At 47.8% G+C, this 22,407-nt stretch overlaps 1 protein-coding gene across 2 annotated transcripts; it reads right to left on the bottom strand.

Annotated features, from left to right (window-relative positions):
• Positions 1 to 464: 464 nt before the first annotated feature.
• On the bottom strand, positions 465 to 13,584 carry SASH3 (SAM and SH3 domain containing 3; the record flags this gene model as incomplete). Of its 2 annotated transcripts, none has more annotated exons than XM_080910381.1 (8): positions 13,459 to 13,584; positions 6,114 to 6,209; positions 5,619 to 5,765; positions 3,096 to 3,241; positions 1,830 to 1,974; positions 1,461 to 1,670; positions 1,158 to 1,308; positions 465 to 658 (listed from the first exon to the last, which is right to left on the bottom strand). In XM_080910381.1, exons 1-8 carry the CDS (start codon positions 13,513 to 13,515, stop codon positions 465 to 467), a joined length of 1,146 nt encoding a protein of 381 aa, XP_080766507.1. In that variant the 5' UTR covers positions 13,516 to 13,584. The 2 variants fall into 2 exon arrangements, with proteins under 2 accessions (XP_080766507.1, XP_080766508.1); XM_080910382.1 differs by having other exon boundaries at positions 465 to 655.
• Positions 13,585 to 22,407: the final 8,823 nt, after the last annotated feature.

Raw genomic sequence — 22,407 nt, 5'->3', positions numbered from 1 at the left:
TTAAGGAATTCCAAACATGTATGTCCAACTGAACTCCTTTGAAAGAGCAAGCTTCCCCCAGGGCTTAAAGAGTGGTTTGAGACTGGCTTGGCATCCTTCTTAGAAGCAGTGTGACAGTGGTGTGAGGGTAAGAAGGTTTTGGGGGCCGTGATCACATGGCATGGCTAGGTCCTTTGGTGCCCCACTCGTATGGCCATAGTGGGAGAATGGGAGATGCCAGAAGGGGCCATATTGTCAGTCTCTGGTGAGGGAGAGGGTCCAAAGGGCAGCATATGCCTTTGGGCAGTCTTATCCACACTATCTGAGCCTGTAGCATCTTGGCAGGGCCCTCAGCCATAAGCCTCCATGGAAAAGCAGGGCCAGATTCTTCACCAGTCCTCTGGTCCTATGTCATTATGGGAGGCCACACCCATCCCTGCAGTCTCTGCAACTAGGGCTCAGCCTTGGCCTAAGCCATCTTCACTTCAAGGTGCCCCGGCCAGGGAGAGACCCTGCAGCTGCTCCTCTGTGCCTGCCAGCTCTGCCTCATCACGCCCACTCTCTGAGCCCTCAAAGCAGCCAGAGTCACGTGGGATGTCCACCTTGGGTTCTGACACTGTGTGCACCACAGGCTCCTGGCTGCTCTCAGCGCCCTCTTCAGCCTCTTCACTGCCGGCTGCTGGGAATAAAGATAAGATGAAGACACTGGGTCTTAAACGGGATGGAGGTGAAGCTAGGGGTGGGATAGCAGGGTGTTTTCTTGTGGCTGGGTTATGGGCTGGGAATCCTAGGCAAGTCTCTTGTAGGCAGTCAGCTTTTCTGACAGCTTCCACCACCTCTGCTTCTCTTCTCTCAATTTTGAGCATACAAGTTGGATAGAAGCTGTTCCCAGGCCCAAGAGCTCAAATATCTCCTCCAGCACTGAGCTGGTACCTAGCATCCTGGACTCTGGAGCTATTACGCAGCTTCATGCAAATGCCTTTCCTTCTCTTGCCTTAATCTCTCCTCTGATCCAAAAGGGAGTTAGACCTGGCTATCCCTATGACTGACAACCCCCCCGCCGCCCCCAGTTCTCCTGGAAACACCAATCCAAGTGTGGAAAAGCGCTGCAAAGGGAGCTCTGGGTCAGAGCGTGGTCAGAGTACAAACCTATGTCCACACCCCCCAAAGCCACTCACTATCATAGTCCAGTAGCAGCTCTGCAGCTGTGAGCAGCTTGGCCCTGTGCTGTGGGTCCATGATGTTCAGCTCATTGAGGTGTGTTTCCCGAAGCTCTTTGAAGTCTTCCAGGGTCTGGTAGCCGTTGAGCAACAGGGTGGATGTGTGTTCCTGGGGATAGAGGCAGGCCATCAGCAGTCTCCTTTCCAAGCCACCCCCTGCCGGAGCCTTTCCTCTGCACATAGCAGCTGTCCCCTGGTCCCCATCACAGTGGCAAGGTTGCCTCCTTTGCTCCCAGACATGAATGCAAGCCCAACTCAAACCTCCAGGCCAATGCGCTCCAACAGTTCATGCAGAGTCTTGGGCTTGGGTCTCTTGCTTTTGCTCTGTCGGCGACTGGGGCGGACAGGCCCCACAGCCTCCTCAGGTAGCACGTCCACGTAGATGAATTTGAAAGAGCCCAACCTGCCATTGAGCAGGCCCAGCCAAGTACCCACAGGTGGCTTTTCAATGATGTGGATCACATCTCCTTTCTGGGGGTATGGGTAAGGGGTCAGGGAGAGAAGAAAGCAGGCAAGGAAGAGGTCACTAAGCTTCTGCTGATACTTTCATACTTTGGCTTTGTTTTGCTTTTCTTTCTTTATGGCTGAAGCCTGCCAGGCTCTCTGGCAGCACCCAGATGCCAACTTTACCTGCAGTTTCAATGAATCGTGGTCATAAGGGCTGGGAGTGAAGTCAGTGTGGACTCGAGCACGCCCACAGAAAGGCCCCGTGTACTGGGGAGCAGGTGGCTCCTCCGTAAAGCTTCCGGAGCCCGGGCCAGGGCTACAGAGTTCACTGCCTGCAGGAGATGGACGGAGAGAGGAAGCACGTCTTTGTCTTAAGGCAGCTGGGCTAGGCAGTCCCTAGCAGGGCCACTCCAGGGAGCTCCCAAGGAAACACACTGGGGACACAAGCTGGATTCTAGCAGAAGTGATTTGGATCCATGGCTTGTAGCTACTCTGGTGAATCGGAACTTTTTACCTCTAGGGCTTTAGATAATGAAGAGCTGAAGAGTTGACTCAGAGACTAAAGAATTGGCAAAACCAGGAAGCCTTGGGAGCCCAGCAAGGGCAATGCCCTACTGAACAGGTGAGGACCACGTGACCTCCCCAAGGCCTCTCACTTAGATGTGGGACTGGCTCTACTACACTCCGGGTCTGCTACACTATACTGCTCCTTCCACACAGGATTCTTTTACTTTCTCTAGTTTATAAGACTCAACGTTTAGTAGCAAGGCCTGGTGAAGTTGCAGGCATACTCGCTCTCCCTGAGAAGGGCAGGATGGTGGGCATTTTAAGTGGATTTCAGTGGGAGGCAGAGAGATATGTCTGCAGAACCAGAGAAAGAGTATCAAAAGTGGGGGGAGGCCAAGGAACTTCTTCAGCCAAGATACCTCAGGCTAGCCCCTGAACTATGTTCAGTGGTGCCACAAGCTCAATACACAAAACTCTTGGGCCCACAGGAGGATGACCCTTAGGAACCAAATACTCTTATCTCTGGACTTCAAGGTGGGATGTTTCAGATACTCAGGGGGCTGTAGCATGTACGTCCCCTTGGACAGCTGAGGACAGGCTGGTTTAAGGTGACAATGAGGTTCTTCCTCTGCTTGTGGGCCTTTCCAGGCCTGAGATAACAAGTGGAAGCTCCTGTGAGGCAGATCTGAGTTCAATAGTGGGTCACCTGGCAAGTCACTTAACTTCCTTGAGCCTCAGTTTCCACATTTAACAAAGTGGGGCTAACTGTATAAGTCCTATCAGGTTGTGATGAAGATTTAATGTGCGGTGGGTTGAGAGGGTTCCCGTAAGTACAAGACAAATGCGCATTTCTCTCTCAACCCTTTCCCAGAAGAGCCCCTGGCACTGCCCCAGGCTAATTCTTTCCTCCAGATCTGACCGATGCCCACTTGCTTTCCCTACTCACCTGTTGATGTCTGGCGGCTGAGGGCTGGCAGCTCACGCTCCTCTTGCTCAGAAAAGGCCAGGGCCATCTTCTCAGGACCGGGGCTGTCCAGGCTGTAGTCTGGAGATGTTGGGGAAGCTGAGCCCTCCTCCAGTGTGTCTCCCTGGAGAAAGTTGGAAGCTCAGAGAAGCCTTGCTGTGGTCGCATAGGCCAAGTCCCCAGTGCGGTGAAACAGTATGAGCTTGGTGCAGATGACAGTTCTGTGACCTGCTCAGTGACCACATTCTGAACCTTAGTTTCCTCTTTTGTAAAAATGGGGTTGGCAGACCTGGTTTTCCTATGTTACAGAAAGAGCCCTCCCCCACCCCACCCCCACATGCTTTGTCAGCTTCCGGTGCTGATGGGCATGAAGAGGAGACCAGAGCAACTAAGACTGGACTTGGGGCTATTTTCATGACCCAGTCAGGCAGACAATTATGTGAGAGAGCAAATGTCCACACTCTTGTGTGCCAGGCTGACCTGCCATTTCATTTCCTCCTCGGAGGTAATACCCGAGGGCGAGTGGTACGGGTGGCCTGAGTTTTAAGATAGAGAACTTTTCAGCAACTAAGCTGCCTGACTCCAGAGCTCCTTGCATCTCCATTCAGTGAATCTGAGTGTTGCTGTCTATCAGCTGCTTCTCTTAAACTAAAACACTGGTTGATTCGCCACTTCCTATGTTGGGAATCTGCCTCATCAATGGTCAACACCCGGGTACAATTGCAGATGGGTTGTCAGAAGAGACATCTAGGTTATTTCCTTTACATAGATACTTATACACACACACATACACACACGTAAGAATAACAAGTTGTACTGAAATTAGGCGATTATGAATTTTGAAGATTTTTAGTATCACCTTTGTCCTAGCCATTTTTATGTCAACTTGACACAAGCTAAAGTCATCAGAGAGGAAGGAACCTCAGTTAAGGAAATGTCTCCATGAGATCTAGCTGTAAAGCATTTTCTCAATTAGTAATTGATGTGGGAGGGCCCAGCCCATTGTGGGTGGTGTCATCCCTAGGTTGGTGGGTTCTGTAGGAAAGGAGACTGAGCAAGCCATGGGGAGCAAGCCAGTAAGCAGCTCCCCTCCATAGCTTTTGCATGCTCCTGTCTCCAGATACTTGACCTGTGTGAGTTCCTGTCCTGATTTCCTCCAATGATGGACTATGATGTGGAGGTATAAGCCAAATAAATCTCTTCCTCCTAAAGTTACTTTGGTCATAATGTTACATCACAGTAATGGTGAGTCTAATTGGGATGACCTTTGTTTTTTTTAGTAGGATATATTTGATTTAAGGCTCTCTCTCTCTCTCTCTCTCTTTCTCTCTCTCTGTGTGTGTGTGTGTTAGTGTTGGTGATTTAAATCCATCTCTTAATACATGCTAGGCAAGTACATTACCACTGATTTCTGACAGTCTATAGAAGTTGATTTCTAATAATAGTTATATTTGACAACTGCCTTGCAAAATTCTTGACAATTAGCCAACTGCTCTCACAAACTAGTTGAGCTGGTGCCAGTATTCATGACTCCTATAGGAGCCACAAGTGCAGGCACTGTGTGCTCTAAGCTACCAGGGCTGTTCCTGCCCCATAGCTCTCTGTATAACCTTCCTTTATGGGCTGAAGTTAGTAACTTCCAGTCTTTGAGCTAATGATGGTTCAATCAACCTGTTTATCTTTCTTTTAAAAAATTATTTAAAAAAATATATATGATAAGTGCCTTGGGGAGTCCTAAGGAGAGAGGGCCTTGGATCCCTTTGGAGCTAAAATTACAGGTGGTTTTAAGTCACCCAACATGGTTGTTGGGAAGCAAGCTTCCGTTTTCTGAAGGAGCACTAGCTACTCTTAACTGCTGAGCCACCTCTTCAGCTCCACAATCTGTTCGACTTTCTGATGGTTCCGAAAGTGATGCCATTCAGTGGGAAGTGCACTGAATCTGGATCTTTTCCCAGGTTGGCACTATGGAGTGCGAACCTCTAAGCAAGTGATGCTCTGCGTGGTGCTACGGTGTTCAGCTTAGTCGTGTGTGGTAGCTTACAGGGCTGTGCCTTCTCAACTCACGACATGCTGAACTCATGGCTTATTGGGAATGCAACCACATGGTAGGCAGAACATCTGTATTTCCCTCTATATTTTCCTGGAATCAGTCCTCCTTAATCAATCCCAGGGACTGGCTTCTTCCAATCAAATTTTGAGTTGGATACATAAGGCTCAGGAAACTCGTCTTCCCTTCAGTTCCTTATCTTTACAGGAAGCTTCTGTTGCCCAGACTTTCATCTTTCCTCAAACCCAATCCTTTCCTAGCCAGCCTCCTGCTTTCCCAGGCTAGTGGTAGACCCCCTTCCCCAAACCATCCAAAATCACCTCCATGCGAACACTCTGTCTGCATTGAGACCCATTTTACTAGTGACTAGTCAGGTGATCATGCTCACTTTCCTGCCAGAATGTCCTCCTCAACCCTCCTTGGCCTCAGCCTACCCTTGGATTCCAGGCCTTACCATCTCCTCTGACAGGGCCTTCACCATCATCTTGCCCATCTTCCTGTTCATGGTTCTGGAAATGACTGCCCTCCACTTCTTTCCCAACTTTTTGCCACTCTTCCCAGAATCCTCTGGGGTAAGAACACCTGAGTCATCTTCTGGAATCTGTGACAACAAAAGAAGAGGTACAGGGACCATGGAAACCCTGGCTTGGATCCAGGTTTCAGTACACAAAGAAATCTCCAGGATCCTGAATTAGGTGGAGGTGACTGGAGAGAGAGTCACTTCATCCCAATTCTCATCAGGCCTAATCCTCTTCTCAGCCTTATTCATTTGTGATTTAATTTGCTCTCTACTATGTAATTAATACATGGAGGATGTTTGGGCACAGGAACTTGGTGCCCAGGAGAAGGGACACTGTGTTGAGAAAGCTTCGTCCCCTCCTATTTCTCCTTCACCCTGCCACCCCCTCCTCCCAGACTCAATAGACTCCCAAGAATCTTGGAAACTCACATTATCATCCAGGTTAAATTCTTTCTCGCTCACCACAGGGGAGCTGGGTTTCGATTTGGCAAAATCCTTGAAGCTGCTGGAGCGCTGAAGAGAAAGCTGGGAGAAGCAGATGCTCTAATCAGTAGTGCTAAAATGACGGCCCCAGGGGTGGATCGATTCTCCCTCTGGGCACACAGACCCATACCAGGGCTGGGCAGAACAACATAAACCCTGAGGAAAAAGGAACACGATGCTTTCTTCTATCCCTAGCCACAGTACTTCTGGCGTCAAGTGCTTCGTACCTCAGTGCAGCTCCGAACTAAACCCAAACGTCGACCGTCCGAGAACCCTGGCATGAAAGATTTAACGGGCCTGAGTCACTGTGTGCGTTAGCATATATGAAAACACCAGAAGGGAACTGGGTTGAAATCCCTTCCAAAAGTGCGCCTCTGGCTCCCACATGGCTTGTGCACTGAGCCAGGTTACTAACACAGCGTGGGGTAAACACATCCAGGCCTTAAGACTGATGAGCTCATGTCCTAGGAAGAGAAAGACGGCCCCACCAGATGCTTTCATGACACTTTCTAGAAAAAGCCACAGGCTTACTTATAGAAGGTGCCATATAGATTTGCCTCGTAAACGATTGCAGCTACTTCAGTTTAAGAAAAACCACCCTTTTCCCCCTCTTGATGCATCTCAGCTTTTACCCTCAGCCACAGATGTGAGGGTCTGGCAACTGCCCACTTCTGCTGGTGTTTGCTTTGGAGGTGTGGCCTGTTGTTTGGGTGGATGAGACTATCTACAGGAAGTGATCTTTAACTGTATGCACATGTACATGCTGAGAGATCAGCCAGGAAGCGGGACAGGTAACTGGGGTAGCTGCAGGCACAAAGAACTGAGGCTCAGTCTGTGATAAACAGACAAGACCAGAAGACTCACACAGGAACCAGGGTTCACAGATGGCCAGACAGATAGAGTGGGGATAGACTGCAGACACCCAAGATAAGGGCTTGAGGAACCAGAGCTCCAAACTTGGACTAAAGCTGAAGGTTTCACATCCTTCTTCCTACTAAATGGGGGTGTGTCCAGTGACAATCCCCTGGCCGAGCAGAGGGGCCATATCACCTGCCCCTCGGCAAGTGCAATTTGTCCTAACTCCTATGAGATACAGTGTCTGGTACTTTTTTCTGGGCCTTGACCAAAGCTGAATCAGCAACTGGGTTTCAGGGTCATGTATTCCTAGAGGTAGTTGACCAGAAACTAGGTCAGCAGTCAGGCCAAGCAGAAGCTAGCTTCATCCGGCCACGTAGGCGCCGTGCCTGGAGCCTCAGTCGGTAATCTCCCTTCGTGATCGAGACCTGGAAAGTGGGACTGTGAGTCGGCACATGGGGAAGAATGTCTGACCATGTGGTGATTCCCATGTTTCCCACGCACCTCCTCCACCCTTAGCACCGCCCACACCATTCTTTCCTTTTTTTTTTTCTTTCTTTCCCCTCTCTCTTCTACCTTGCATCTATTTCCTTTCCTTGTATGGTAGGATACAGCTGCCTGGGTGACTTCCCTCTCTTACTGCATGGAAAAGAGGGAACAGAGAGAGGGTGGGCACCAGGCTGGCTTGGGCCCAAGGAGAGCAAGCTAGGTTGCTATTTATAGTCTGATGGGGCCTATTGTGGCCTCCCCTCCATAACTGCTTAGCCTAGTCTCCAGACCAGGAGGCTTCGAGTCGCCCCTGAAGCCCCAGGGATTTGCAAGGCTGGAAAGCAAGCAGGAGGGTCGCTGTAGGGTAGGAAGTAGGCTTTGTTAGGGAGGAGTACGCTCATTGCTGGGCTGTTCTCTAAGCATTCCCCCCCTGTGCCGGGGGGGGGGGGCTTTCCTGTCATTAATCTGTAGTCTGGGAGGTTGGGAGAAGAGGCCTCTGACTCCCAGGCTCTTGTGATGGCTCCTTTGTTTGAGCTTAAGCCCAAAGCATGAGGACACAACCCAAAAGGGCCACGAAGATAATTCTGAGGCTTGGGCCCAGCTGGCCACTCCTTAGTCCAAATGAATGAATGAGTGAATGAATGAATGAATGAATGAATGATAAATATGTCAGGCACATATGTTATTTAGGCTATCAATGGCAAGAGTCAGCTAAGGTGGCTTTTTAACCAGCCTTCCTCCATTTTCGGGGCAGCCCCAACCATCCTGGTTGACTTTTGCTCACCTTGAGATAACCTAGCCAACAGAGGGGTTGAAATCTATGAACTCATCATCATCGTCATCATCATCAATGTTCCCTTTGGGGTGAGGCCTGGCTAGGAGTTGTTCAGGCAAGTGAGGAAGCATTACGTTTAAGGAGAACATGTGAGCCTCTTAAAAGCAGCTACACACTGGGCACTGGGCCTTGCTAAATTCAACTCTGATATGACTGGCACGTGTGGCCTCACATGACTTAACCTCTCAAACCTCAGTTTTTTCTTTTCTTTTCTTCCCTTGACCAGCTGTGTAAGTTACTATTTTCTCTGTGCTGTTGTTTCCTCATTAGCAAAACGCAGACAAGAACCTCTGCTGCACTGAGCTGTTTTCAAAGTGAACCAAGTACCCATCCAGTGCTGGGAACGTCATCTGACACATCTGTCCTTCCTGGAACACTGGTTCATGTTTAGCCTTTTGTATGACCCATTTACAAACTCTTACCCTGGACATTTCCCTGCCTGAAGCACCCTGTATAGTTCTAGCACTTGCCAGAGAAATCCCCTTTTGATTCAGTTTCCCTGGAGACAACACAGATGTCCATCAGCTGTTGAGTGGATTAACTGTATGAGAATCATACAGGAGGACAGAGACCAGCAATGCAATGAGCCCAACTATTTTCTTTATTCCAAACATATGACTAAACCTCACCATCACACAGTGGATGAACACGGCTTAGCTTCCCCCAAAAGTTTGTCCCTTAATTCTCCCTACACCAAGTTCAAAGCACAGAGGGACCCATTTAAGCTGTTGGAAGTCAAGAAAGGGGTTACCCTGGGGGAGGAGGGTATCTGGTGACTGGTAGGGTTGTGAGACAAGTTTCTGGAATTTCAGAAATGGGTTATTTCTTGAGCTGAGTGCTGCCTACCTGGGGATATCGATTTTAATGGAAACTTACCATGTGGATATCATACTCAAAAATTTAAAAAAGTTCCTTCTCCATCTTCAAAGGAAGCACCCTAAAGAAATTCTCTCTGATCAGCCCTCATAGCTCCCCAGTGTTCCAGGTGGCACACCTTTCTTACATATCCCCTAAATTGCCCCTAAGTTACTTTACTAGTCCATGCCCTAGCTTGTGTGTGTATGTGAAACCATCATAGAGAGGTTAACTACAACTCATATGCCCAATAGCCTGCCAGGTTCTTCACATGTGACAGCAGCCTATCCCAGCATCATCAATCCATACATACTATACCCCAAGCTCTCTGTGGAGGAAATGGAGATGCAGAGAAATTAAGTGTTCTAGGCACAATCCCATGGCTGGAAGTGGAGACATAAGAGCAGGACACTCCTAAACCCAGGTCTGGAACCCTGGAAGGCCATGTGATTACCATGTTTGTGTCAACTCACAGCTACTGAGGTTGCTCCCACACTAAGATAGAAAGAGACTGGGTATGATGCTCGCTACAGACACTGTTTGCCTGAATCGTCCAGGAGAACAGGTGGGGGCGACTGTGCAGGAAAAACATTGGCATGGGCTCAGACAGGAGATGGGATATTCCTCTGCTTGGAGCTAGGAAGCATTTGAATGACAGTGAGAGCTAGGGGTAGTCTGAGGTGATTAACAGTGGGTATGCCCAGGGCTGTTCTAGGAGTCAAAGCAGAAGAAGCCATGGAAGGTCCTTACTAGCCATGCCAAGGGATAGAGACGTTCTCCTGTGAATGATAGGGAGACCCGAGATGAATATTACTTACCTATAATGTGCAGGACCAAAAGTTCCAGATTTTGGTTTTTGAGACAGTGCCTCAAGTAGCCTAGGCTGGCCTCTAATTTTCTACGTAGTAGAGGATGACGAATACTAATTACATGTTATAAGTCTATGGATGCTGAGTTTACGTGGTGCTGGGTATGGAATGCAGAGCTCTGTGAATACTAGATAAGCATTTCACTACATGAGCTACATTAGCCCTTACAGTTTAAACAAAATCAAATACTTGCATATATATATAATGAGCTATTTTGGCAATGTGACATCAAAACATGAATTTCATATGCATTTCATATAGTCCTTATATATGTAGCTTGAAGGTAATTTTATAGAGCACTTACTTATAGTGTACCTGTGTTTTGACTGTGACCCTTCACATGAGGTCAGGTATGAAAATTTCTACTGTGGCATCAGGTTGATTCTCAAAATCCTTCAGAGTTTGGAGCATTTCAGATTTTTATAATAAGGCTTCTCAACCTGTAGTGAGACTACAGAGCATGCACTGTTGGGGTGTTACACGAGGACCCCCCCCATAAGGAGCAATGTGCTCGTATTGGGGAAGAGAGAAGAAAGAGACTGGAAGGAGGCAACAACCCAGCACTTGAGCGTGAGATAGGTTCCTTTGCATTTTCCTTGGAGGGAGGCTGGAAAATAAGGATTCATTGGAGGAGGACTGTCTTTAGGGAAGATAGATCTACAAGGACAAATCCCTCTCCATTTCTTAGACCTGGACATGAACATTTGATGGAAGTAAGAGCAAAAGGAAAGTAGTTTGAACTTGAAGATGATGCAAGTGTCACATCCCTCCCACCCTGGAGCATCCTTCATCCTTATGAACCACAGCAGGTACCATGTTCTGAACCTACTATAGCTAGGGCCTACTACTGCCTCTTCTGTTCTGTTGGCTTGTCTCATCTCTCACTCCACAACTCACTGGGTGTTCCTTGAAGTGTTCTTCTACTGGAGGACTGACTCTTGTGTGTGTGTTACTGTCTCCCAGTTCTTCTGAGATCAATTAGGGGACAAGGGGATGCAGAGAGAAGGAGGGAAGATTCTGAAATTAAGCACCCTGGCTTGGAATTCTACGACTTACTCTCTGTGATAGCTCCAGCAAATGCCACCAGTCATAGTGTCCAGTGTGAAATCAGGATATGTCTGTCGCTACTCTGAGGTTGCAGTGAAAACTCAAGGTGTGACTCAAGTACAGAGTGCAGCACATGGCTGCTGGCATGCCTTTCCTCAGTGCGGCTCTCCATGCTGTTAGGTCTTGCTTCCTGTACTTCAAGACTGGAACCTTGGTTTATTCTTTGCTGTGCCTTCTCCATCTGGGCTCATGCCAAAGCAAGCACCCCCTTGTAGGCAGAAGCCCACACTTGAGAGAGTGCTCTCACGACTATTATTCCAGTGAGCCCTACCTCCAGAGATCACCCCCCCAGGAGGTGAAGAAACTGAGGCCCACAGGAAGTCAATGAACTGCCCATGGCGGAATGGCAGGATTCTAATTCCACTTTCTTGTCCCTCTCACCAGTATGTTTTCAGTGCTGGAGGAGATGAGGCAGGAAAAGGAGGGAGGAGTTTCCTTTGTCTGTGTGTATTCCCTTCTACATCACCTCAGTTTCCAAAGGGACTGGACTTCAGTCATCTGGCAATCAAAGGTGGAGCTGGCTACTGTCTCTGAGCCTTGGGAGAATGCCACATCTTCTAGAAGTTTGGTTGTGCTAAGGGCATTTTTATAGCATGGAACTTGGGTATATAAAGGCGAGCTCATCTTTCCTCCGGGAGGCTGCCAATGGCTCTGGCAGGGGTGAGGTGCAGTTTGTATAGACTATTTTTTTCTAAGGGATGTGGACCACAGACCTTTCTAGAAGAACCCTGGAGGAATTCCCAGGGGCCCGTCTGCCAAACGCAGAATCTGGCTAACTGGAGCCAAGAGAGAGGAAAGGGATTTCTTGTTCTGTGTGCCTTGGGGCACCTTGGCCTGAGGTAGCATAGGACCTTGGTGTCAGCTCTTTCTCAGACTCTGCCCTCCAGCTTCATTCTCCTGTGGTTTGGGGCCTACCAGGGTCTATAGAGTAGTCTCTGTTTTTCTCATGAGCTTGAGAGCAAGGGGAAGTGGCTTTTCTCTTGAGGAGTAGCAGCCAATGACAAGCCTTTGGGGCCTAGTTTTGGCGGGGTGGGGGGTGGGGGTGGGGTGACAAGGCCCTGTGTGAATATTCACAAATCTCCCCCTCTTCCACCTACCACCACTGCAACCTCAGAGAAGTAACTGAAGTGGAGAGATCACAGCCAAACGTGGCAGCCACCCAGATTCTGAGAGATGGGACAGGATGTATACCTCAGTGCTCTGAGCCTGTCTCTTAGTTGTCACCCATTACCTGGGAACTGTTCTGACAATGGGGGCGTCCCCCACAGTGTACCTGAGTTGAATTCCATGGGAAACTGGCTATGGCATGGTGAGAGTCCTAGAGTCCCCTGAACATGGTGCTTAGATCTAGTCAGGCCTGCTTTGAAATGTTCCTGTGGTCCACTTAGACATGCAGAGCAGACAGGCTGATTGTCTGGGAGACTCCTACCATAAAAGGAACTGTCTATATACAGCCAGAGAAACCTGCATATAACAGAGTCTTCAAGAATCATTCAGTCTAGCTGCTGTCTCAGGAAGATGAACACTTCAGCCATTTTTGACAGCTACCTTCCTTCCTGGACTTTGAAAATCTCCCTCCCTCCCCCAACGAACTTTTCCTCCTTAGCTCTCACACCTACTCACCATGTATATCATCAGCTTCATTTCTTATTTTTCATAAGCTCTTCTCCTGCCCAGAAAGAACCTGTTTAACTCCCCCCACACCCCGAATTTTACTGAGCCCTTTTCCTGAGTCTGAAAATTGCCTACCGCTTCATCACTAGTAGCCTGGGGAGCTGTAGAAGATCTGAGCCCAGTTGACAGTGGCTATGACTCCTGCCAAAGAGTAGGAAGTCTGTGGTCACCTTGGCCGGGTAGGCTAGTAGGGCCCTTTGAATGACATGGCTCCCAGAGAACACACTTGAGCAGAAGCGATACAGAACCAGAGCGAGAGGAGACAATATTAATTATGCTCTTCGGATTCAACTCGAACACTATAATTTGTAATTTTCAAACTGAAGTCTGTGGATTTAACCCTTAAGTTCTTCAGTCTATAACTCTAGACTTCCTAAGACCAAACTCATGGCTCTATATTCCAGAGTTTAGAAAGTACTTCAAAGTGCCATACTTTTACTACTCTAGCCGATGTTGACCCTCATCCCCTTGCTTTCTGGAAGAACCCTCACCTATAAGCTCAACATATAGCCTTGGTTCAACTTCCATCTTCAAACAGTCCAGAAAGGCATTGGTAGAGAGTGTAGAAGAGAGTGGGAAGAAATGAGTGCTCCAAGATGCTCCTCACCTTTTTTTTCTGAGTGGGCTCCTTGTCACTGGCGTTGGAGGGTTTGCGACGCAACATGGTCCTCTACAGAGATGGCACTCCTGCTTTGTTCTCTAAGGTGCTAAGATGCAAAAGTCTCTTGCTAAAGCCTCCCCAGCACCAGCCAGGTGGCACAGCACAGACTGAACCTTGGGCTGCTACTTTTACTGCTGCAGTAGCAGCTTGGGGGTGCGGGCCATGGACACCCAGCAGCATACAGGAAACTTTGCCACGTGACCTGCTCTTACAGCAATCATGGCCCCTGCCGGCCTCTAGGGAGGAAGGAAGTCCCAGCTTCAGTCTCCAGAGATTCTGATGCAGACAGAACTTGAGTTGAACGGTCAGAGAAAAGCCCCAATCCTGCCGTCTCTCTGGTCATCCACTACAGTCCCTTTCCGTTCTGGCTTCTTTAGGCTCTCTACTCACTGACTAAACTTCAGAAATCAGGAAGTGAACAATCTCTCTGCCTGTTGAGTAAATGCCCCCAGTTAATTTACGTCTTCCAAGTCATCACTGCAATCACGATTACTATTACTGTCACCCTCGTGGCCATCATCTTGGTGGACACCACTACTGCTACCATTACCAGATAGAAACTACTCTTACAACTGTGATGCCCCACAGCCATCATCCTTTCTACCATCCCTGCTGCCATCCGCACACCTTAGCTATGATTGGTAAAGCTCTTATTTCTTCAGATACTTCTACGGCATTCATCAACTATCTGGACACTGCACCCATCTTGTGGATTATGTTTGGCAGGTGGCGGTGGTGGTGGTGGTGGTGGTGACAATGGCTATGTTGATTTGCAGTACTTAGGAGTCTCGCACACATGCTGGGTGATAGGTCATCTGTAACTCCAGCACTAGATGGGGAAGGCAGAGACTGGTGGATCCCAGAAGTTCACTAGCTAAACAGTCCAGTTGAAAACCATGAGCTCCATAGGTGATGAAATTCAATTATGGAGACTTTTTTTGAAGTTTCATTTTATGGCTCATCTGTATTTGATAACATGTATATGATACCTACCAGTTGCTTTGGGGTAAAAGGGAATCACTGAAAGTCCTTACATATCTACCACAATTGCTCAGCGGTGGCTGGGTTATAAATGTGTCCCACCATGACTGGCTGAACTATTCTGGAACTAGCGCTGGAGTTGCAGATGTCACGTCACACCGCTTTTATGTAGGTGCTGGGGATGCGGACTCAAGTATTGATGCTTTTACAACAAGTACTTTCCTAAAAGAGCCATCTTCCTAGCTGAATGATACAATTTTTTACATGACTGATTAGCATTCACTTGTATGAACTCACAATAATTATTTTTGCCTTGATTGATTTTTAAAAAATGCACAAGTACTTATTGAATGTCCTTGAGGTGTAACCACTCAGTCATATCTGTAAGTTTATTATTAGGTTAAATGTCTAGAAAGTTTGGAATTGCTGGGGTAAGGGATGTGTGCCTTATTTTTTCTTAATTCAAGATAGCTTTGTTCTTTGAATAAAATAATTCTTCAAAGAATATAGATGAGAATAAGTAAGAAATAAACCCTTGAAGTGACTTGAAACTGAATATTTATTTTCAGTGAGGAGTATGTCTTACTTGGTCCATTACCTGCCTACAACCTTCATTTCCTAACCTCACACATCATTATAAATAAAGACTCGAATGATGCACCTTTGCAAGGCTTTAATTTCTGTGACACTTGTGAAATCTTAAGCAAGCCTGTCCCAGCTCCTAAGATGTTCTTATGACTTCCTCCCTGGACCCTAAGGCCTTCAGATCATCTTCCTGTAAGCTAAGGAAAGAAGGGTCAAAGTTCATGTCTCTCAAGATAAAACCGTATTTCCTCTGGCTATAGTTCAGCCAAACTACCAGGCTGATTCATGAAAAGATGCTGTGTTCTACAGCCCTTCCTTATTGGCTTGAGTTTTTCAGTCTGAAAGTCTTTCCTTGACTGCCTAGGGGTACGAGCTAAGGCTTTGAAGGATGTTTAGAAGCCTAAAAGCTAGGAGGTGGATGAGCCATCTAGCCTGTGGGAGTTCAAGTGTGATCCCAGGTAGGAGGTCATCCTCTCCAGAGTCTAGATTGAGTGTTGCTGGCGTTTGTCCAAGGACACCTGAGGCTACCAAGCCAGGGGATATACTTGAGGCTTAGGAGACCAGGAGCCTTGGAAGGTGGCAGCAGCTCACAGAACCTTCCGGGCCTGCTCAGAGTCCCTGGCCAGGACTCAGGATGTTCCCCCGCTTCCTGTTTGCCCAGCCCCCAGCAGTGAGCACAACTCACACACTAACCGCAGAACCTTCAAATGCTGCCAGCAAACCAGGGTGGGCATCGGGCTGCTGAGGCCTGGGAAAGAGGTGGGTAAATTGGGAGGTGAGGGCATTCTGGACAGAATACAGAGAGGTGACCGATCCCCTTAGACGGGGGGGGGGGGGTGTTCTCAGCCCCTCCCCTTCTCTTCTTTTAGATTTGCATAAGGCCCAGTCCACAGCCTATGTTCTGAGTATCCACAGTCTCTCTCCCTCAAGCATACTCGCCTTCCTCCTCCAGCCTTTCTTTCAGCAGATGACCCTGGATAGAGTCCCAGTGGGTTAAGCTCCAGGAAGCTAATGGGTCCTAAATACTTGTTTAATAGGCTTCTGCACCACATTTGCATTTTATAGATTCCATTCCAGGTACACAGAGAGCTCAGTTAAAGTAGTGACCCAAGGCAGAATAGTTCAATGAACAAGGCCACCTTATACTTGATAGTGGGCTAACAGGCAGGACTCAGGAGCTTGCTGTGGCCGTATCCTCATGTTAGGCCATCAAAGTCCCTTGTACCCGAGAGCTGCCATCCTAGGTAGAGTGGCAGACTCTCATTTATCCCATGCTTGTTCTTTGCCAACAACTGTGTTAGATACTTCACAATTTTTTAATTTCACTACAACACTGCAGAGAAGCAACAGAGGTAGTTGAGGCTGGGATAAGTTATTGCAAAGATGTGGCCTATAAGTTCTCTTGGTCTGAGGCCACACTATTAAGTGTTTTGGTTAAGGTGCCTCTAATACAGAGCTTTTTAAATGGGAGATGAAAGCACTGTGGAACATTTTGTCATAGCCTTTTCTCTATGTTGGGATTATGTTGGGCTGGGTACAGGACTAGATGTCACAGGGCCACCTCAAAGCAGGCCCAGAGAGGGGTGAACAGGATGAAGAAGGCATCTGAAGTCACCGTGATTTGCACTACAGCTGCAGTACGTGGGACTGATTAAGTGGGGATGACGTTTAGGAAGGCCCTTGTTATCATGTCAAGGAGTAAACACACTTTGCCTAGAGAGTTGTGGGAGGGATTTGAGGCATGTTGGTTTCTAACACCTGTCATGTAGAGGAACACACAAATGTGGCTAGGAACGATGGGGAATAGGAAAATGGATGATTTGGATTCATTTGAAAGAAGAGGTTTGGGATACTTAGCTGATACTAATTCAGTCTTCATTAAGTAGAGGTCTTGTCTCTAGAAATATCTTAGCAAGGATTATGTAGTCTCTTGAAATACATGGGGATTTCCAGGTGAAGCTCACCACCTTAGCAGCCTGGCCTATAATCATTTTGTGTGATTGTTTCAGGCAGAGAGAGGGCAGACAGGGTAACTGCAAGCAAGGGCAGAGGAGGCCAAGAGACAAGGCGAAGGAAAGTCTTGCATCTGTGCCTAACATATATATCATGTGCAAGATGCACACAGGGTTTCAGCCCAGAAACACTGACTGGGGAGCTCCTGCCAAAAAAACAGTCATATCTGGAGTTCTGAACTCATGATAAGGTCTTGGTTTAAAAACAAAAACCACCTGCCAGCAGCTGTGGCAGTTACCCTCCGAAGAGGAGGCAGGGCTTTGGTGCTCAGAACAAAACATGCTGTGACTCATTGGATGGCCTTACTGTGGAGGACTAGGTGTGGCTGGGTTGCTTCAGTCCCAAGGTTACCAGGACAAAAGTCTGGGATCAGTGAGTTTCAGAGGACACAGGAAAAGTTTTTGAGGGCTCTGTGGATGAGGAAGAGAATACTTCCCAGTAAAGGTGGCAGGTTGATTTAAATTCAAATGTTCTTAAGGGATACACAACCTTGCGCAAATGACATCATAAGTTATGAGCTTTTGCCATGTGAGACATGGGTCTCGTGTTTGGGAGTGTGTGTGTGTGTGAGAGAGAGAGAGAGAGAGAGAGAGAGAGAGAGAGAGAGAGAGAGAGAGAGAAAGAGAGACAGACAGACAGACAGACAGAGAAAGAGAAAGACAGGGACCAGGCTTATTACAGATCACCTACAAGGAGTACTTATGAAACATTCTTGATACCTACTGGATGACCCTACATCAGTTCCCTCTGGGAGACATTTACTTTTTAAACCTTGCCAAAGCCAAGACAAATTTGTTGACAACTATTTTGGAGCCCCTGGCTCCTCCAACTCCCAATGGGAGTGGGCACCTCCTATTTTCTTGTACCTTCTCTAAACCTCTGCCCTATGATCCCACAGACCCAAATCTTGTGTGTCTTTATAGCTTCTGCATTTCTACCTTGTCAAGTCAAGGTCCCTCTGCCCTAACAAGAACTCATGTAGCATGGCAAGTAAAAAGGCCTGAAGCTGCTTGGGACCAGTTACGAGGGAAACCAGTTTTTCAGCTTCAGGGTTTTGCCACAGCCCACTGGGGTTTTCTCAACCATCCATCTTACCCCGACCTAAGCTGCTTGCTAAGTTCCTGTTTCATAGGGAAACACAGAAGTTAAGAGATGGAACAGCCTCAGAGGAAGGGCTGGCTGGGTGGGGGTTTGGGAAGGGCCGCCCACTCCCAGCTGTGATGAGACATGGGGGGTGGGGCAGGGATGGACAGAGAGGAAACAGTGCCTACTATATGTTCATATTCCATTTTTCTGAGACCAAGAGTGCCCAGCTATTGATTTGAGGAAGTGCCCGGTGAGGTGGTAAGATTCACTGCTGACGTGGGTTAAGTAGTAAAGAATGGATAGCCCAACCCCCTCTGAAGTCCCAGCCCATGACCAGCTAGAGCCGGTTGACATGCAGACTGAGAGTGGACTTTGTGATCACTTACAGATGAACTATTTATACTCCCCACAGCCATATTTGTGTATCTGCCAATTTTCACGCATCCCTTTGAAGTCTAAGAGCGATTTAAAGCATAAAGAATTTTAATATCAATACTTGAAGGCTGAGGTAGGAGGGTTGCAGACGTCAAGGTCAACCTGGTGAATTATAGGCCATCTGAATTATATAGTAAGTCCTTGCCTCAACACCAACCAACAAACAAAAAACGTGGCTGAGAGCAGAGCTTGGTGGTGGTCTACCTGGGAGAGAAGGGCAGAAGGGTAGAGAGTCTGAGGCCAGCCTTGGGGAGATAGGGATCCTATGTCTGAAAAACCTATCTCTACCTAGCTTACCACTTCCAAGGAGACCTCAAACAGGTCTCCTTGGGCTTCAGTTTGTTCACTAGAGGTCATATGGGAAGGACAGAAGAACACATTTAAAGTAGAAGATAAAAGCCACGTACCCATGTCTGTCTGTCTGTCCCCCTCCTTCCATTTCTCCCTCCCCCCTTGCTTTCCCCTCCCCCCTTGCTTTCCCCTCCCCTTGCCCATCCTCCTCTGCTTGCAGAGCAGGATACAGCTCTCAGTTACTTCTCCAGCACCACACTGGCCTGCTGTCATGTTCCCTGCCAGGACAATAATGAACCAAGCCTTTGAAACCATAAGCAAGCCCCCAATTAAATGCTTTCCTTTATAAAACGAAAAAGAAAGGAAGAAAGTGGGAGAGGGGTCAGCACAGAGCTGAAGCAGATTGTCTGGGATTGAATCCTGGCTCTGGTCCTGCCTGGCTGGATGACCTTGGGTGTGTCCTTTTTTTCTGTCTGGTCTTGATGCTCCTATTCAGGACTGAATATGAAACTTGCAGGGTTGGGTACAGAATGGAAGTGAGGGACTCTTTAAAAAAAAAGCATTAAGAATTATGAAACGAGCCAGAGGATACAAGCAAAGGCAGCTTCCACTACATAGTGACCTTGAGGCCATCCTGGATGACAAGAGGCTCTGTCTCAAAAAACAAAAACCAATGAACAGATAAACAAAAACAAAAAAGGAAGGAAGAAAAGAATTGTAAGACAGGCAGCTGAAAAGAGACCATAAAACCCAACTTGAGGCCCCTCTGAGCACAAGTCCCTGGGGAAAAAAATGCCCAGGTTACCCATCCACAAAGTTAACCCTTCAACTACCTCAAGCACAGTTGTGTGGAAAGCCCAGGGGACCAGCTTGCTGCTAGAGCCCTGCTTTCTATGACAGGCCCTGCAGCGTTTCTAAGGAAACTCGGGCTCTAGGGAGCATAGTTAGAAAAAGCCAAATTAGAAGCTAGCCTCAACAGCCTTTTCAGAGGGAGAAGGTGAGGGGAGGGAGAGCGAGAGAGTGAGAGAGGGGGAGGGGAAGGGAACCGCTAGGGAGAAAGGTAATATGGGCCCCCAATAAATTGTTTTCCCATCTGTTGCTGAAGGTAGCTGGTGCTAGGTTAAAAAAAAAAAAAAACAGCATTATTATCTTTTGTCTGTGCAGCTTCCTGATTTACAGAATAATGCCACATCCGGGTCTTACAGGCCAGTTCTCTACAACCTCATCAGGAAGTCTGCTTGGGTAGTTTACAGAACTGATAACCAAAGACTAGAGAGGTGACATGACTTTCCCAAGGCCACACAGCTGCTACAGCTGAGGCTAGGACTTTTCCATATAGCCTGCTGAACAGCAGAAATAAGGTAAAGAAGGACTGGAGCCCAAGGAGCTATCTGTCTCCAATTCCTAATGATGTCCTAGAAGCTCCTTCGGGTGCCCATCTTAATTGTATACACACTCAGTGTCTCCGTGACCCTATAGTGAGGCTCTTAAACAGGAATAGTTGGGGTCAACCCTCCAGGTCTCAAGGTACGGAGGAGCTGGTCTAGCTGGAGTGCCTTCTACATCTGAGGCAGGACCTACTCTCAAGGCCTTAGGTGGTGGCACAGAGGAGCTAGATCACAAAGGGAAGATCGGGCGGAGTTTCTAGATTTGGCTTGAATGAGCTGCAAATAAGACTTGATTAGTACTCGTGACTGGAAGAATGGAGCAAATGTCAGGGCACACCAGACAGGCTTGGGCAGGCCAGCCTGGGAAGCAGGGCTGTATAGAATTTGCTTCTCCTCAGCCGTGTGAGCCCAGTGGAGCTAGCTCTCTCATCTGAAACGTGGCCCTCCTCATCTTCTTTTCAGAGAGCAGGTCCTTGAGCCATTTGATTGTTTGAATTCTGATTCATTTGGCAACTTGATTTAAAAGCCAGTTTGAGCAAGTTGGTTGCCCTCCAGCCTCTTTGAAAAAGAGAAGGATGCCAATGCCTTGGGAGGATGAAATGAGAAAGCACACAAAAAGCCTTCAGAACGGTGGGACAGAAGGCAGTGATGGTGGCGAAGATGGTTTGACTTTTTAGGAGCAGTAGTGACAGGCGTCTCAGTAAGGGCAAAACAGTAAACAGTGCTGTAGCCCTTTGGAAACAGATTTGGGTGGCTGTATTGTGTGTGTGTGTACCCATGTTGAGGCAGAAGGTTGATATTAGAATCGTCTTCTACAGCTCTTCTGTCTGATTCATCAAGGTAGGGCAGGTAGGGTTTCTCAGTTAAACCAAAAGTTTGCTTGCTTGCTCTGGGAATGCTCTGTCTCCACCTTGAGAAACTAGATTTATAGGTAGGCCTCCACACCCACCTAGCACTTATACGAGTTTCTGGGGATAGGAACACTGGTCCTCACCCTTGTGTAGCAAGTGCTTTAACCATTGAGACATCTCTGTAGCTTCTATATATCATTTTCACATTTTGAAAATTAGGTCTTGTTGGCCCAGGCCAGGCAAACTCTCAGCCTGTTGCCTTTGTCCAACACTGGGCCCCTAGAACCTTGGTTCTCACCTTCAGTGTGCTCCCTTGAGACAAAGGCGCTGGGTGCAACTTTTATGGAGCACAATTAACAAGTTTCCAAAGCTTCTCTGTCTGCTTCATACTAGCTGGGGTAGCTAGCTGGAGAGGCATGGAATACATACATATGAGCACCAGCACTCACACACGGACACACACACACACACACACTAACACGCATGCCCATTAGCACATTCTCAAGCCCACGTGTTTCTCTACTGAGATTCTGGGAGCCTCACATCCCTGCCCCCACCTCAGCCTCTTCTCTTCCTCCCCCACCACAAAAGCCACAGGTACCAGCAGCCTCCTTCCTCCAGTACAGCAACAGCAGACACAATGCAAAACCAGGGGCCGGCATCTTTGCAAAGTTGTTTTAAGCATCTAGCAGGATGTGAGCGCAGGTGGCTAACGACTAGTCAGGGCCAGACCAGAGAAAACACTGATGACAATGGGATCAATAAATGAGGCAGGGGCTGAGATGGGCAAAGGAACTAGAATGCCAGCCCATCTGCTCCCACCATCTCCCAACCCCATCTCCTAACCAAGTGCCGAGTCTCCTCAGGCAGGCCACACCTTTTTTCTGAACAGTCAGTTTTCCCATCTATAAAATGGGGGGAAATCAGAGTCTGCCCATACAAGGTTAAGATCTGAGAGGCTCTAATAGCACTGTTCCGAGTGCCAGGGGAGTCTGGGATAGCCCACACTTTGTCATTCATTCCCTCTTCTACTTCACAGTCTAAGTCCTGTGCCTTAACTCCCTATGTGTTCATTTGTTAAGGGGTGCATTGGTAGATAAGGAGTTGTGGGTTCACAGAGGACTGATACATGCTACCCACTGAGCTCTTCAGTTCCTGGCCACAGCTGACTCCTACTTTTCTGTTTTTTTTTTTTTTTTTTTTTTTTTTTTTTTTGGTAACACTACAGTGGTAGTTTGAGACCAGAATACTCAGTCACTTCCTTC

The sequence above is a fragment of the Micromys minutus genome (genome assembly GCF_963924665.1).
Source record: "Micromys minutus genome assembly, chromosome: X".
Lineage (NCBI taxonomy): Eukaryota > Metazoa > Chordata > Mammalia > Rodentia > Muridae > Micromys > Micromys minutus.
The sequence above is the reverse complement of the archived record's forward strand: the minus strand, read 5'-3'. Positions and strand labels throughout refer to the sequence as shown.